The sequence below is a fragment of the Annulohypoxylon maeteangense genome, assembly GCF_022496945.1.
Source record: "Annulohypoxylon maeteangense strain CBS 123835 unplaced genomic scaffold GGS22scaffold_28, whole genome shotgun sequence".
Taxonomy (NCBI): Eukaryota; Fungi; Ascomycota; class Sordariomycetes; order Xylariales; family Hypoxylaceae; genus Annulohypoxylon; species Annulohypoxylon maeteangense.
In genome coordinates, this window is record NW_025953275.1 from 200,164 (window position 1) to 214,701 (window position 14,538).

General features: G+C 34.8%; 5 protein-coding genes across 5 annotated transcripts; 3 read left to right on the forward strand and 2 right to left on the reverse strand.

The window, feature by feature from the left end:
• Nucleotides 1-424: 424 nt before the first annotated feature.
• GGS22DRAFT_175384 (NAD(P)-binding protein) lies at nt 425-1,768 on the forward strand. The gene is made up of 3 exons (XM_047963254.1): nt 425-602; nt 664-791; nt 846-1,768. The coding sequence occupies exons 1-3, from the start codon at nt 557-559 to the stop codon at nt 1,716-1,718; spliced, it is 1,047 nt and encodes a 348-aa protein (XP_047814171.1). The 5' UTR covers nt 425-556; the 3' UTR covers nt 1,719-1,768.
• Nucleotides 1,769-1,870: 102 nt separating this feature from the next.
• GGS22DRAFT_175385 (uncharacterized protein) lies at nt 1,871-2,424 on the reverse strand. The gene has a single exon (XM_047963255.1). It carries the CDS (start codon nt 2,371-2,373, stop codon nt 1,888-1,890), a length of 486 nt encoding a protein of 161 aa, XP_047814172.1. The 5' UTR covers nt 2,374-2,424; the 3' UTR covers nt 1,871-1,887.
• Nucleotides 2,425-4,536: 2,112 nt separating this feature from the next.
• GGS22DRAFT_193399 (uncharacterized protein) lies at nt 4,537-5,021 on the forward strand (the record flags this gene model as incomplete). Its single annotated transcript, XM_047965380.1, has 3 exons — nt 4,537-4,593; nt 4,649-4,758; nt 4,811-5,021. 3 exons carry the CDS (start codon nt 4,537-4,539, stop codon nt 5,019-5,021), a joined length of 378 nt encoding a protein of 125 aa, XP_047814173.1.
• An 889-nt stretch (nt 5,022-5,910) lies between these two features.
• On the forward strand, nt 5,911-7,530 carry GGS22DRAFT_175388 (amidohydrolase 2). Its single transcript, XM_047963256.1, has 6 exons — nt 5,911-6,134; nt 6,193-6,205; nt 6,319-6,345; nt 6,429-6,494; nt 6,554-7,044; nt 7,113-7,530. Exons 1-6 carry the CDS (start codon nt 6,004-6,006, stop codon nt 7,459-7,461), a joined length of 1,077 nt encoding a protein of 358 aa, XP_047814174.1. The 5' UTR covers nt 5,911-6,003; the 3' UTR covers nt 7,462-7,530.
• A 2,446-nt stretch (nt 7,531-9,976) lies between these two features.
• Nucleotides 9,977-11,822, reverse strand: GGS22DRAFT_175390 (uncharacterized protein). The gene is made up of 3 exons (XM_047963257.1): nt 10,301-11,822; nt 10,154-10,238; nt 9,977-10,085 (listed from the first exon to the last, which is right to left on the reverse strand). Exons 1-2 carry the CDS (start codon nt 11,798-11,800, stop codon nt 10,224-10,226), a joined length of 1,515 nt encoding a protein of 504 aa, XP_047814175.1. The 5' UTR covers nt 11,801-11,822; the 3' UTR covers nt 9,977-10,085; nt 10,154-10,223.
• Between the last annotated feature and the right edge of the window lie 2,716 nt (nt 11,823-14,538).

Genomic DNA, 14,538 nt, shown 5'->3' on the forward strand with positions numbered 1-14,538 from the left:
TTTCGCCTCGTCTAGGCACCTGGAATATTTCTGGGCGAAAGGCGAGGTGAAGTCATTCGCTATAGACCTCGTACATCGAAAACGCCGAATGGGCAGAATTAAAAATGCATGTCAGAGCTATTGTCATCAGATTCGGATGACACTGAGGTACCTACCTAGGTATTTAGCGGGGTTCAGCGAATCGTAATAAGAGTGTGGTCGTACAACAGTTAGATATTTTATCAACCTACCTAGATAGGTACCAGTAAGGATGTTATTTTAATGAATTAGAAGTTTGTACGACGGGAATAGGGGTTTTGATTTGTAGAGAAATCATAGAAGTGGGTCCCAGCGCAGAAGTTGTCCTACACATCTATACGAAGTACCTATGATAGGTATTTACCAACCTCGCAACTTAATTCACCTTTCCTTCCTTAAAATGTAGAAGCATTCGCCTTCTTTCACCTTAGGTATATTGTCTTCTATGCCTACCTACTTACTAGGTACCCAGTGTTTACCTTAGTAGCGTATACCTTACCTAGTTGATAAGCCGATATCTACCTAGGTACCATGCATCATGGGGAACTTCTTGTCAAATGAGTTTCCTGTAAAAGGTAGAGTAGGTACGTAACCTAGTGAGTTTTCAATTCATAATCAAGATTCACAACTGAATTTCTAAGACAGTAGTGATCACCGGAGGTTCGCGTGGTACCGGACTTGCAGCGGGTCGCATACTTGCCGCGAAAGGGGCCAACGTCGTGATTGTGGCTCGTAGACAAGACAAGTTACTTGAAGGAGTTCGTCATATCCAAGTAGGTTTAAGGATTCTCTATTTTTCCACTAGAAAATAACTGACGTGATAGTAGAAAGGCGCATTGAATCCTGAAATCCAGCGTTTTCATCAAATAAGCGCTGACTTGGCTTCACCATCCGAGTCTATACGTGTTATTGATGAAGTGCTATTGTGGAACTCGGGCAATCCACCAGATATCGTGTGGTGTTGCGCAGGTTCCTCACACCCAACACTGTTCATAGATACGCCTGTGTCGCAGTTCCATTCAGAGATGGACAACAATTACTTCACAAGTATGCATATGGCACATGCGACTCTTAGGTGCTGGTTGAGAACATCAAGACCAGATGTAGGCAGTCCCTCTATTGCCATCAATAATTCAGCCACCCAGTCTAGCCGTGTAGTCCCTGCACGCCATCTCATTTTTACTGCCTCCTTTCTAGCATTCTACAGTTTCGCCGGTTATTCCCCATACAGCCCGTCAAAAGCCGCTTTGCGCTCTCTTTCCGATACACTATCCCAAGAAATGAACTTATATGCTGCGGCATACCCAAATGAACCACACGTCCGTGTTCACACTATATTCCCCGCAACAATATTTACCGAGTCTTATGAAGCTGAGAACATAATCAAATCCGATCTCACGAAAATGCTTGAAGAGGGTGATGCCGGGCAAACGCCAGAGGTCGTTGCCGAAAAAAGTATCAAGGCGTTAGAGATTGGACAAGAGATCATCACAACAGATATCTTGTCAACATTGGTGAAACGAAGCGTTCTGGGAGGTAGCATACGAGGTGGTTTCTGGATGGCAATTGGAGATTGGTTTCTCGCATGCGCATTGTCCATTGTAATGGTCTTTGTAAGACATGATATGGATCGAAGGGTTAGGAAGTGGGGGCGTAAATTCGGTGCATCGGGAATGAAAAGCGGCCATAAAAGAGCATAAGTCTATACTATCACATTTACGGGAAAATAATCAAGAGTTATTGTCAGCCATTCCTGTGAAATCCTCATACATGCCTACCAAGTAAGTAATTAGGACTCTCCCTCCAGACTAAGTTAAGTACCGCACTCCTGTTTCCCTATAAACAATACAAGGGGCTACAACGCGACCACTACCCGACGATTTGAAAGTATGTCCTTTCAAATCTCAAATCTTGTATAAACCAATCTTTGCCCGTCCGCCGCCAAGTTTCATGATAGTAACCCCCGCCTGTGGTGTGCTGGATGTTTGGTTCTTTCATACCGGCGTGGTAGATAACAGTCCAAATGACATTCACCTCATCGGGATTAGTCTGTTCTAACAGCTCCCCTGGCCCGATCAAGTGAACGCACTGCACGTTCTTCCCTTCAAAGCTTTTAATAAATTGAGCTGTAGATGGAAAGTTGTATTCGAGCCCTCCATCGCCGATGAAAGTGCCATCTTCATTGTAGAATTTGAAGGTGGCTTCAGGTAGCGCCACTTTCGTCATATTTTGCCATTGGTTAGTGTCGGCGAAGCGGCAGTACTGTAGTTTCTTTCGAGTGATGACATCCCTGATATCGGCGGAAATAGGCTCCTTTGGTCGAGTGTTAATGATACTTTTGAAGAATTCCATCATGCGTTTTGAAAATCTTAGCGGTAGATAGGTATATAGTAGGTAGTGGTTTCTGTTCAATATTGAATTTATAACATAGGACATTCAAGGGTAGGTACCAAGTAGGTCTTACCTTTATATATTCAATTGACCCCCATCAATGTATCCAAAACCATTGCACCGTTGTTTCCTACAATATGCTTTGAGATGGTTGCAGCCAATTACTCCCAAAAAGCAAAAGAGGGTGGCATGACAACTGACGAAACAAATTCGATCATTTGGTCTATGCAAACGAATGATACCTACTGTTCCATCGAAATACTACCATATTCCCATGGTGACAATTGGCAACAGCGGCAGTTAACCCACGGAGGTGAAATATGAGGCGCTTACTGACCTGAGCAGAAAATAATATATCCATAGATACCTGTCACGCGGAGGGTAGGCTTACCTGGAAAAGTTTAGAGCCAATAAATCTATAGACCAATGAGCCTTCAAATGCCAAGCTCTAGTGTCCTGATATGAGTATAGAAAAGCAAAATGGAGTAGAATGGTGGACACAAGTAAGCCCGCTAAGTTATTCTAGCCTATTTCCTCCCGGTTTTATCAGACTTGACCCCCTCTTGCATCTGGCTACCATCCCCCGGAACCGTGGGTGTCGAGAACCCGGAACCATACTTGCCTTCTTTCAGACGATGTTATGCCCACACTCCGTGTTACGAAAGGATATTGCGTATTGTGTCGTACAGATCTTATAGACTGATTTCTTAATCACATAGGTACTTGTGCTACACACCTTTAAATTAAGCGTGTTCGATTAATCGAAATTACGATGAATGAGATTCTTATTTCGCTTACCACTCGTTAGTAATCGTATGGTCTCCCATTATATCGTGAATTAGTCCTGTTACAAATGTTTAAAAGGCCTTTTTGAAAAACTAGTCTTTGAAATTAGATAGGTACCTATCTATGGAAGGGCTAATTAGATAATCATTTCTGTCCGCTTTGCACATTTACGAATAATCAAAGGGGTGTGCACTGTGTGGTTCCTTCTGTGGCGGTTAAGGTGTCTAAGTTATAGTGAACATCCACTAAATTACGGTGGACAAAATCACCATTGGGTAGGTACCTAGGAGGTAGGTAGGTAAGTAAATTGGATGTTTAACCAGTGCCACTTGTAGCTAACAGAAAACATAGAATTTTCATATTCAATCGCACAGTATTTATAGCTTCTACGTAGGTCGTGTAATGGGATATTTATGCTCATAATTTGCCGATTGACCTACAAGTGTTTAAGCATGATTTTACTTTCTATACCCTTTTTTAACAACATGTTTACCTATTTACCTGGTACCTATCTAGGTGCTTAGTACCTTAGGTACCTACCTAGGTAATATACGGTTTCCCATGTTCACCAAAATATTATCACCACTTGTGATTTATCTTTGGTCTTTGCTTCAGTCATAACCAACAACCCAATAGGTATCCATGAACATCCGTTGAAACCGCGTTCTAACAACTCATACTCTAACAAAGTCCCACTTGATTTTCATGCAAGGGATAGATACATTGAGATCACGACAGATACCATGTTAAAACCCGAAGTTTCTATCCCACCAATGTACAAATAGAAAGTTATAACAGCTTTTGGGCAATAAAGTGTTGTGCATGAATTGTGACAAAGTCTATCAGAATATCACATACTTACCAAATTATGCCTAAATACATTAGTAGCTAAGTACATAGGCATTTGAATACCTAGGTAGGTATGTCTTTAGTATAGCCCCTAGTACAAAAGGGATGCGGAGTTATACTTAAAGCACGCCAAAAGAAATACAGTTAACCTCCAACGGTTTACTCGTCTCTTATAATTACCCTTCATACTTCTTTATGCATATTATATTCATCGTCTGTCCTAAAGTTGCTATTGATACTAGAACATGCCATCGCCAAGCACTATGGAAGGTGAAATCCAATTCGATGTCCCTGGCACATTGAAGCCATGTAAAAACATGGTATTAGATCGTCCGAGATTTAAAAATTCCGCCTCTCGTCTCTCTTCATGGAGGCTTAGGTGCTGGCCATGAATATCTGTCTAGTCTTACCGATTTATACGAAAAGTAGAGCATCCCGATCATCTATTATGACCAAGTGGGATGTGGTCGTTCTACTCGGTTCCCGGAGAAGATGAGGGATGATTCTTTCTGGACGTTCGATCCATTCATCCAGGAATTGGAGAATCCTGTGAAGCACTTCGATTTACACCAGTTAGAATTTTGAAAGCTCAGAGTATGAGAAGGCAAGTGGTGTGTTCTACAGCCAGCATGTGTGCAGACTTGATCCTTCCCCCTCACCAATCGCGGCAGCATTTCAGCATCTTTACGAAGACCCCGCAGCATATAACACAATGTAAGCTTTCTATGTATTTCAAATATCAGCGGCGACTAATATTTATATGAAGACAAGGACCATCAGAATTTACCATTACCGGTAACTTCAAGGATTGGGAGGGGTGGAAAGAAGCCCACAATATCAATGTCCCAACTTTGCTCGTGAACGGAAAATATGACGAAGTTACAGATTCTTGTGCCAGGACTTGGTTCAATACCATTCCTCGAATTAGGTGGGTGACGCTAGAGAACTCGTCACATATGACTCACTTCGAAGAGTGAGAACGATCCATGGAACTTTGTGGGGGGGTTCCTCCGCGGCGACTGAAGTACATATTGGCATAGCCTTCAACAAAGTGATATCATTACGTTACCTACCTATATTTAAACTATGTTGTCAAGTTCAGCTTCAGATTTTAGCCAACGCCAACACTGCTTATCCCTCGCGGCGACTTACAATCTTATGTTGGTTTTCCTGCATACATTTATTGATATGTCTTTCTAATCATCAATCTTACAATAGTACCGAATTCCTCTAACCAACAATGTGTAGTTGATACCAACAGTCTCTTGGCACCTACCTGGGTGGCCATCTGTTTTTCTGGTGCGTGACAACTTCCACGGGATTAGACGGAGCCTGCCTTGCGTGGGTACTTATCTAGTGCCTTGAGGCAAAATCCCCGAGAATCCTATATCCACTTCCACATTTCCAAACAACGCTCAAGGACCTCCACGGCTTGATTTTGATTTGACGAACGGCGCTCTTATTGCCGTTTGGGGAAACACAACAAATGGATCGCTATGTGCCACCTTGATTCGCCACAAACAATCATAAACAAGCGCAACAAAGTTTGATAGGTTAGCCTTGTGAAGAGCTATGATTTCACTATACTTTTATTGGGGTTTATATTGAATTAAAAATGATATTTCGTTTTAAAGATAAGTGAGAATTGAAGTGGTAATTTTGGATGAGAGCCACGATGCGGGGTAAGGAATCCCCCACTTCTAATTAGTTCAGACTATACGTACCTAGGTACCTATTAGTCACGTGATCTAACCGCTGTTAACAACCCCACTCCATCATGAATTTTTTTTCAAGACAGTGAGTGGGGTGGTGTGTTTTTGAAGCACTGTGACTGAGGCTCTGACCCCCAATTTTTCAGTTGAAAAAAAAATTACAGGTGTCAAATCTGCGGGGCTACAACAATCTAAACCCTCAACCATCAACCCTCAAAGTAATTCTATCATAATCAAATCAATAAAAATGCATCTCAAAAGCATTCAGCAGCTTGAGCTGCCTGCTACGGCAGACATGCATGTCCATTTACGACAGGGTGAATTGATGGAGTTAATGGTCCCTACCGTGCGTCAAGGCGGGGTTGACACAGCCTTTGTGTATGGCTTCTCATCCAAGCTCCCGAAGAGGGAATACATGAACTAACTAGGAATATAGCATGCCTAATCTTGTATGTCAGGTTTTTCCTTCATGTAACTTCACATATTTTCCTTCTATGGTTTCAGCTTTTATACCGTTAATTCTTCATCGTTGATGTATTGGATACTAATAGGATTGGATTAGGTACCTCCTCTTACCAATGTAGATCAGGTATGTACCTATGTAGTTATGAGAAAGTTATTTCTATGAGATATAAAGGCGGTTCAAGAAAGTAGTAACTAAGTCGGCTTAAGGTACTTGATTACCAATCTAAACTACGTACAATTGCCAAGGATGTCAACTTTTTGATGTCACTCTTTGTTAGTACCTCCCATATCCCTTAATCCTGTAAATATGTCTTCTTCTAACGCTCGCATAGCTTCACCCATCTATCACCCCAGATGTTATTGCGCAGGCTGCAGCGGCCGGGATCACTGGCGTGAAGATGTATCCTCAAGGAGTGACGACCAACTCCGAATCTGGCGTCTCCAACCTTGAGTCCTTCTATGATACTTTTGCAGCTATGGAGAAACACGGGCTAGTACTAAATCTGCACGGGGAAGTCCTCGAATCTCTCGCGCCGAAGGACGTAACGTTAGAAGAGGCCTTTCTTCCAACCCTCAAGACGCTCCACGAGCGATTCCCGCAGCTACGCATCATGCTCGAGCACTGCACGACCGCAGCAGCCGTAGAGGCCGTGAGAGCTTGTGGACCCACTGTCGGTGCAACGATCACTGCTCACCATCTGTATCTTACATCCCATGATGCATGCTGCGATCCCTTTGCCTTCTGCAAACCGATCCCCAAGAAGCCAACCGATAGAGATGCTCTAGTTAGGACCATAGTCAGCGGCGACCCAAAATTCTTCTTGTGAGTTATCCTCCAACTCAACTTCTTCTCCTTTCTTAAAGTTGTTTGCATATTAATTGATACTGCAGCGGAAGCGACAGCGCTCCTCATCCTCTCCAGTCCAAGACTTCGGCTGAGGAGGGCAAGGCGCCGGCGGGAGTGTACACACAGCCATTTGTGACACAACTCGTCATAGTAGCCCTCGAAGAGGCAATCGAGCGAGGAACAATTAAGGAAGAGGATGTGACACAGGCAAAGCTGGAGGGATTTCTTAGTAAGTTTGGAAGACAGTTCTATCGACTACCTGAGGCCTCCAATAAGGTCGTGTTAGAGAGGAAAGGGGAGAAGATACCCACGAGTATTCGCAGCGAGGATGGGAGTATCGAAGTCGGTATATCTAAAGTCGGAACGGATGTCTTTAGCTTAAGATGGGTGTAGTGACAGTATTTAGAATATGATGTTGTCGGTGATAGAATAAAAAACCAAAGAAAACGATTTTACTCAAGCAAACGCGCTCTTCCACATATCTTCCGCGGTTAAAAACAACTTCATCTCGCGCACAACAAGAGTATATTCACAGCTAATGGGGCTGTTGTGTACTACAATGCTTCTCAGTCATTGAGATATCTCTCGCATACCTAGGTAGGTAGGTATCGTCGTCACTATATGTAGGTATTGATGGAAAGAGCATTTGTTAGATATTACATAATCATTCATGGCGGTCCGCTTGCTTACTAATTGATTACTATTTTATTATTAATGAATTATTAATACGTTAAAAACTTGGGACTCGTACTTTTATTTACCCGTGCCACGTTTTATTTTATTTTAAATTCGTTAAGGTTTATTAATTAAAGTTAATACTTATTATTATTTTCCATTAATTATTATTTATTATTAAAATTTAATTTTATTACTTAAAAATGTTTAAAATATTTATATTTTTTATTCGATTTATATATAATTATAAGTTCGAATTTATTAATAATTTTTTATTTACGAGTTTTTTTTACGGTTTTAAAAAAAACCTTTTTACGGGTATTTTAATTTTTTACTTTTATAATTTTAAATAATTTACGAACGCGTTTTAAAAAATTATTTTTTTTTTATTTTATTATTATTTTTTTTTATTTAATAATTAATATTTTTTTTAATTAAAAAAGATTATTTTTTATAACACGGCGTTATTATTATAACCGTTTAATTATTTTAATTTTTCTTAAATTACGTTTAATTTAAATAAATTCGGTAATATTAAAAATATTATTTTTAATAAAACGATTAATATTTCGATTTATAATTAATATAATAATAATTTTTATTATTATAAAAGTTTTTATTTTTATAACGATTTAATGAATTTACCGTAAAATTAACGACGTGTTAATTAACGATAAATTTAATAAAAAGTTTTTAAAAAAAAATAATAATATTATTTTTATTAACCGTTTATTAACTTTTTATAATATTAAATGTAAATTAAATAAATAAATATTAATTTTTTTAAATGCCGATACGATTATATTATTTTTAAACGTTTATTTATATACATTTTATATATAATAAAAAAATTCGATTTTTCCGATATTTATAACTTTATTACGAATTATAATATTTAAAGTTTTAACGTAATAATATTTTAAAAATTAAAATATAATAACGTTTAATAATTATAATATATACGTAAAATTTAATAACATTTTAAAAAAAATAATATTATAAATATTATAATATTTAATAAACTTAATCGTGTAATATAATTCGTAACCGTTAAATATAAATAGTTTTTTTTTATTAATAATTTTTTTTATAATATATAATTCGAAATATTTAAATTACTTTAAAATAATTTTATCGTTTATATAATTATTAATATTTAAATAAATAATAATTTTATTATAAAATTTAAATTATTCGTATTAATTAATTATATAAACTTAATTAAACGAGATTAAAAAAATAAAAATATATTAATTAATAACGTTAATATATTTAATATTAATATATAATTTTTTATTTTTAAATATATTAAAATAATATATTTTTTTACGTTTCGTAATAATAAATTAATTTTTTTTTTTATTAATTTTAAATTTAATTTCGTTTATATTTTATATATTTTTAAATATAATTTTTTTTTTTAATTATTTTTTTTAATTTATTATAATATTTAATAATTTTAAATAAATTTTCCGACGTTTTTCGGTTCGTATTAAAAGTTTTTTAACGTCGTAAATAATATTTATAACGTTTAATAAATTTAATAATTTAGTTTTTTTTAACGGTAAATAAATTAATATAAATTAACGATATTTTTTTTCGAAATAAATAATTTATTATATTAATAATAAATTCGATTCGAATTACGAAATTTATTCGATTAAAACGATTAATATAACGGTAAATAACATTTTTTTTTATAAGCGAAAGTTTAATTTTAAAAACTTTTAATTTTATTTTTTTATTATTTTTATTTATTAAAATTTTTAACTTTTATTTTAAAACGTTAAATTTTTTAATAATAACCCGAATTTTACGATTTAAATAAAATTATTAATATAATAACGCATTTTTTAATTAATTTAACATTTTTTCGGATTAAAAACAGTTAAAACTAGCTAAAAAAGGTGGTAATAACTTTAAAGGTTTGAATTTTAGTGATAAATAATGGTTGGTGGGAAATAGTGGTGAGTACCAGCTTTAGTTAGTGAGCCTTAGCGAATCCAGAATAAAGTGGGGCGTGGCACGGGTAATATTTTAGTCGCGTGGTAATTCACATGTCAAGGACAAGGACGAGGACGCGGTCTTTTGTCAGACGAGTCTGTGTCATCACCAAACCCAAATTCCAACTGAACTCAGATAGTTCTAAATTAAGCCGTGAGTTTAGGTGAGCCAGTTTCAAGACTTTCATTTGAATTGTGGGATCTCCAAATCTCTTGCGCTAAGTACTATAATTACTTTCCTCAATCTTCAAGATTGTATGTAGACCTTAGTGTTTACGAAAATTCAGAATACCTAAACTACCTACTTAGGTACCTACCTAGCAGACAGGTATGCTTCAAGTATGGTATTATTATTCTCTATACAAATAGTTACGCCTGCTTTTTGACCAGATATCTATGATCTATAGGGTGGTATCATCGCAATATCTTTCAAATCAAACCGCTTATAAGCAGGAATATGCTCCGACCACGTATGGCTCAGGCCTGGACTACGTAAGTCCATCTACAACCTATTCCCAATCCTTCTCAACGAGCCACTGATCTTCCAACTTTAGGGCCGTCCCCTCTACAAGATCACAGTCTTGGTGACCCCATTTCTGACGAAAAATCTCACGACCAGCTTCGGCCAGGATCCAGAACGAAGTTGAGAAGCCTTCGGCGTTATAATAGTAAGGCTCACCTACACCTCCGTGCTGGCTATTTTGCCATGAATTGCGAGCATTCTTGTCATCGCGATATTTATATGCCCCCATGTCATTGCCAACATTGACGAGCTCTCGAAAGTACTCAACTGATCTGGCTACGCTTATGCTTGTGGTACCATTTACTTCCTCGTCACGTTTCTGCATCTCTTGGCCTTTATTTCCATCATTATGGCTCTCCGATTCTGCGTTCTGCCCTTCTTTCGGGGGTTTCTTTTGTTTCGTTTGGGGTTGTTCGTCTACCTTGGGCACCGGGTTTGGATCAATGAACCTTGGTGTTACATTCGGGTCGCGATACAACACTGCAAGATCCTCCAGTACTGTTGACACGTCGTTGATAATGCCCACACGACGATGTCGCATTGTCCACCCATCCATCTCCAATCTGGCATTCATGTCGCAATCGCTGCCGTAATACGGCATTAATGAATCCCAACCACCTACAGCGTCTAGCGCTGCTCGGTTCACTAATGTGAGGTGGTCATATTGGAACCACCGGAATGCCCAACGCTCCTCAGACTCCAACGTCCGGTTTAGTTCGCGAAGGCAGTTTTCGTAAATAGTTTGGTATCCGTCCTGGCCCGCAGCAGCGGGGCGCATTATATCTGCCTCATCCTCCTCGTTGTAGAAGTACCAGTCTCTATCCCCTGGACGCACGAGAGTATCAGGTCCATCCTCGAACGAAAATACTAATATGTCTTGGTGTGAATAGAAATAGTACGGCCATGATCGGGCGTGGGCGGTCGACAGGAAGAAGTTCTGCATCTGTGAGAAACTTAATAAAACGGGTGTCTGTATGACATTGACCCTAAGTTTGCGTAGTACCGCATGATCGAGGAAAAACGGGTTCTGTAGGCTGAGTTTGCCTTGAGCGTTGGAGTTTTGAACACCCGTGTTCTCAACTATAAAGATAGATTCGGGCGGCCAGCCAGCTGTCAAATAACTAATCACACACTGCAAGAGCATGGGCCATTGGCGTGTGAAGCCGATGAAGAGGGGCGGTGTATATGAGAGGCCATACTCCCGGTGAAGGCCAGGTCGGGGAATATTATACTCGGGTATAGGAGGGGGTGTCGTCGTCGGGTTTGAAATGAGAGGAAACGGGTCGATTACGGATTGCGCGGCAAAAGTAGGTGTTGGTTTATATTGAGGAGGTGCGTGAGTATTCGTCGGACGGTGGTTCTCATGTGTGCTAGGTTGCTTAGGTCCGCCGTTGATTATAGGTAGGTTTGGTAAGAAAATCTCGCTGACTCTTATTCCGCGGTATGAAGCTACCAGCATAAGGGCAAGAGTAACGAGTCCAATTGGAAGAACAAGTGATCGCAAACCTCGTGGGCTACCAACGAGAGCCATAGTTATATCACTAAAAGCTATGTTGTGGGGAAATGAAGAGAAAAAATGACTAAACCATTCTAATACCAGCTCTTCAGCCTCAACTTTTAGACGAACGAAAAAACCAAATAAGGAATGTTTCAAGTCAAAATTCTACAACGGAATGCCACAGTACATACAAATCAAACTCCGAAAGGTGGGTTTTTTTTATTAAAGAAAAAGGAAAGGGGTACTGGGTAGTTCTGACGCGTACTACTGACGGGGATTTGGGAAGATCGTAGCCCGCGTCATGATCTACAAGAGCCTTAACTATCCCGTCCTTGGCACCATCCCGTCCCTGCATTAGACCCAAACAAGGGCTAAATGCCGGCCGGGTAGCGTCATATGCACCTATATTTACCTACGAACCCATGCTATCAGCCATGAGGTAGTCACTGAGTCTGGGCAGTTCTGGGCAGCTGAATCGGAAAGGCTTCAATTAATTATCGGAGTGATTTATGAGGTATCATATGTAAGTCTTGGTACGCTAGACATTTTCCAAATCTCCATAGACCCTGTCTTTATCGTCTTCTAGTAGGCCTCTATCCGATACGAAGCAAACTATCCTCAATATTCTAACCTAGAATAGGTAGCCCGACAACCCGAGAAGAAAAGGCAGTACCCACACGCATGTCGGAACCCACCCACTCAAAACAGTTTAACCAGGATGATCCTAATGCTTTTTGTTGACATCGTAATGAAATGTTTTCTTCTTTTCTTCCCTAAATGCCGATTATTTTATGAAGTTTCAAATACATATTTGTCGAAATAACAGATCGTTAAGTAACCTATCGACTCGCATAAGAAAGAAAGTAATTGTTTATAACATTTATACGAATTTAAACATTTTTAATAAGTGTGTTTAATATTTCGATCGTAAAATTAAACGAATAAATACGTTAACGGATAATATTAAACGGCGGATTATAAAAATAAATCCGTTAATTTGTTAATTTAATTAATATATTAAAAAATATATTATATAAATATAATGTATAACGAAAATATATTATACTTTATAATTTAAAAATTAAAAAACTTATAAATTATAATACGTATAAATAAATATTTATTAAATAAATATAATAAGTTTTTTTATTTTTATAAAAATATTAAAAAAATAAATATTTATTTAATAATATTATAATAATTATTAATTAAATTAAACTTTATTATATTTAAATATTTAATAAATAAATAAATATATAATTATTATTTATTATAATATTAAAAATTATAATAATAAAAATAAATTAATTTAATTATTTTATTATGTTATTTAAATTTTTAATTATATTAAAATAAGCGAAAATTTTTATGTTCGAACGTAAAAAAAAAATAATTTAATATATTATTAATTTAAGTTTTAAGTTATTATCAATTTAACGATCGATTAAATAACTTTTCGAAAATAAATAAATAAATAAAAAATATATTAAATATAAAAATAAAAAGCTTTAATAATAACTTTTTAATAATAAAAAAAATAACTTTACGATTAACGAATAAAATATTAATCGTTTAATGTTTTTTTTAAAAAATAAAATTTTATTTAATAAAGTTTTTTTAAACTTAACTTTAATATTTTTTTTTATTAACGTAATTTTTATTTATTTTTACTTTTATTTTTTATAATTATATTTTTATTTTTAACTTAATTTTTTAATAATTATAATTCTTTATTTTATTTTATATTTATTTAAATAATAAACGATTATTTATATATTTTTAATTTTTTTATTACCCGTTTTACGTAAATAATAATATAATTTCGATTTATTTTAATTTAAAATATTTATATATTTTTATATATTATTAAGAATTTTTCGAACGTTATTAAATATAATTTAAATATATTTTCGGTAAAAAATATGGTTTTTTTTTATTTTTATAATTTAAAATAATAATTAAAAAATTAAATCGCGGTATATTTTTAACGTTAATAAAAATTTATTAAATAAAGTTAATATTATTATTTATAATGTTATTATTATTATTATTATCGTAATATAAAAAAAACGTGTTTAAATTAAAGTATATAAAGTTTAAAAAATAATTATTATAATTAATTAAATTTTTTTTAAGTTTAAAATATATAAAATAATATATATAATTTTATATTAAATTAAAAAACGTTGTTTTTAATTAATTATATTCGATTAATTTTTAAAATTAAGTTTATATAAAAAAAATTATAATTTAATATATTATTATATTTAAATAAATTTTAATTTTTCCGTTTTATATTATTTATAATTAAAAATATTAATATTTTATAAAAAACGTAATTAAATAATATAATTTATATTAAGTTTTATTAAAGTTTAATAATATTACGTAATAACGTATTATTAAAAAAAATATTTTAAATATATTATATAAAATTATAAATAAACGAATTTATAAAAATTAATATATTTATATAATTTTAATATTTAAAATATTAATTAATATAATATTAATATTATAAAAGATTTTTAAAAATAAAATATTTATTTATATAATGTTTATTATTTTTTAAAATAATTAAAACGATATATTAAACTTGTTTATTTATATAATATTTTATTATTTATTAATAAATTTTTTATAATATTTAAACTTTAATAATTTCGATCGTTTATAAATATTATATTTAAAAATTAATAATTTTTTATCGATTTAAGAATTTAAAGTATTATAATTTTTACGTGGCTCGTTATTTCGATTTTTTTTTACGT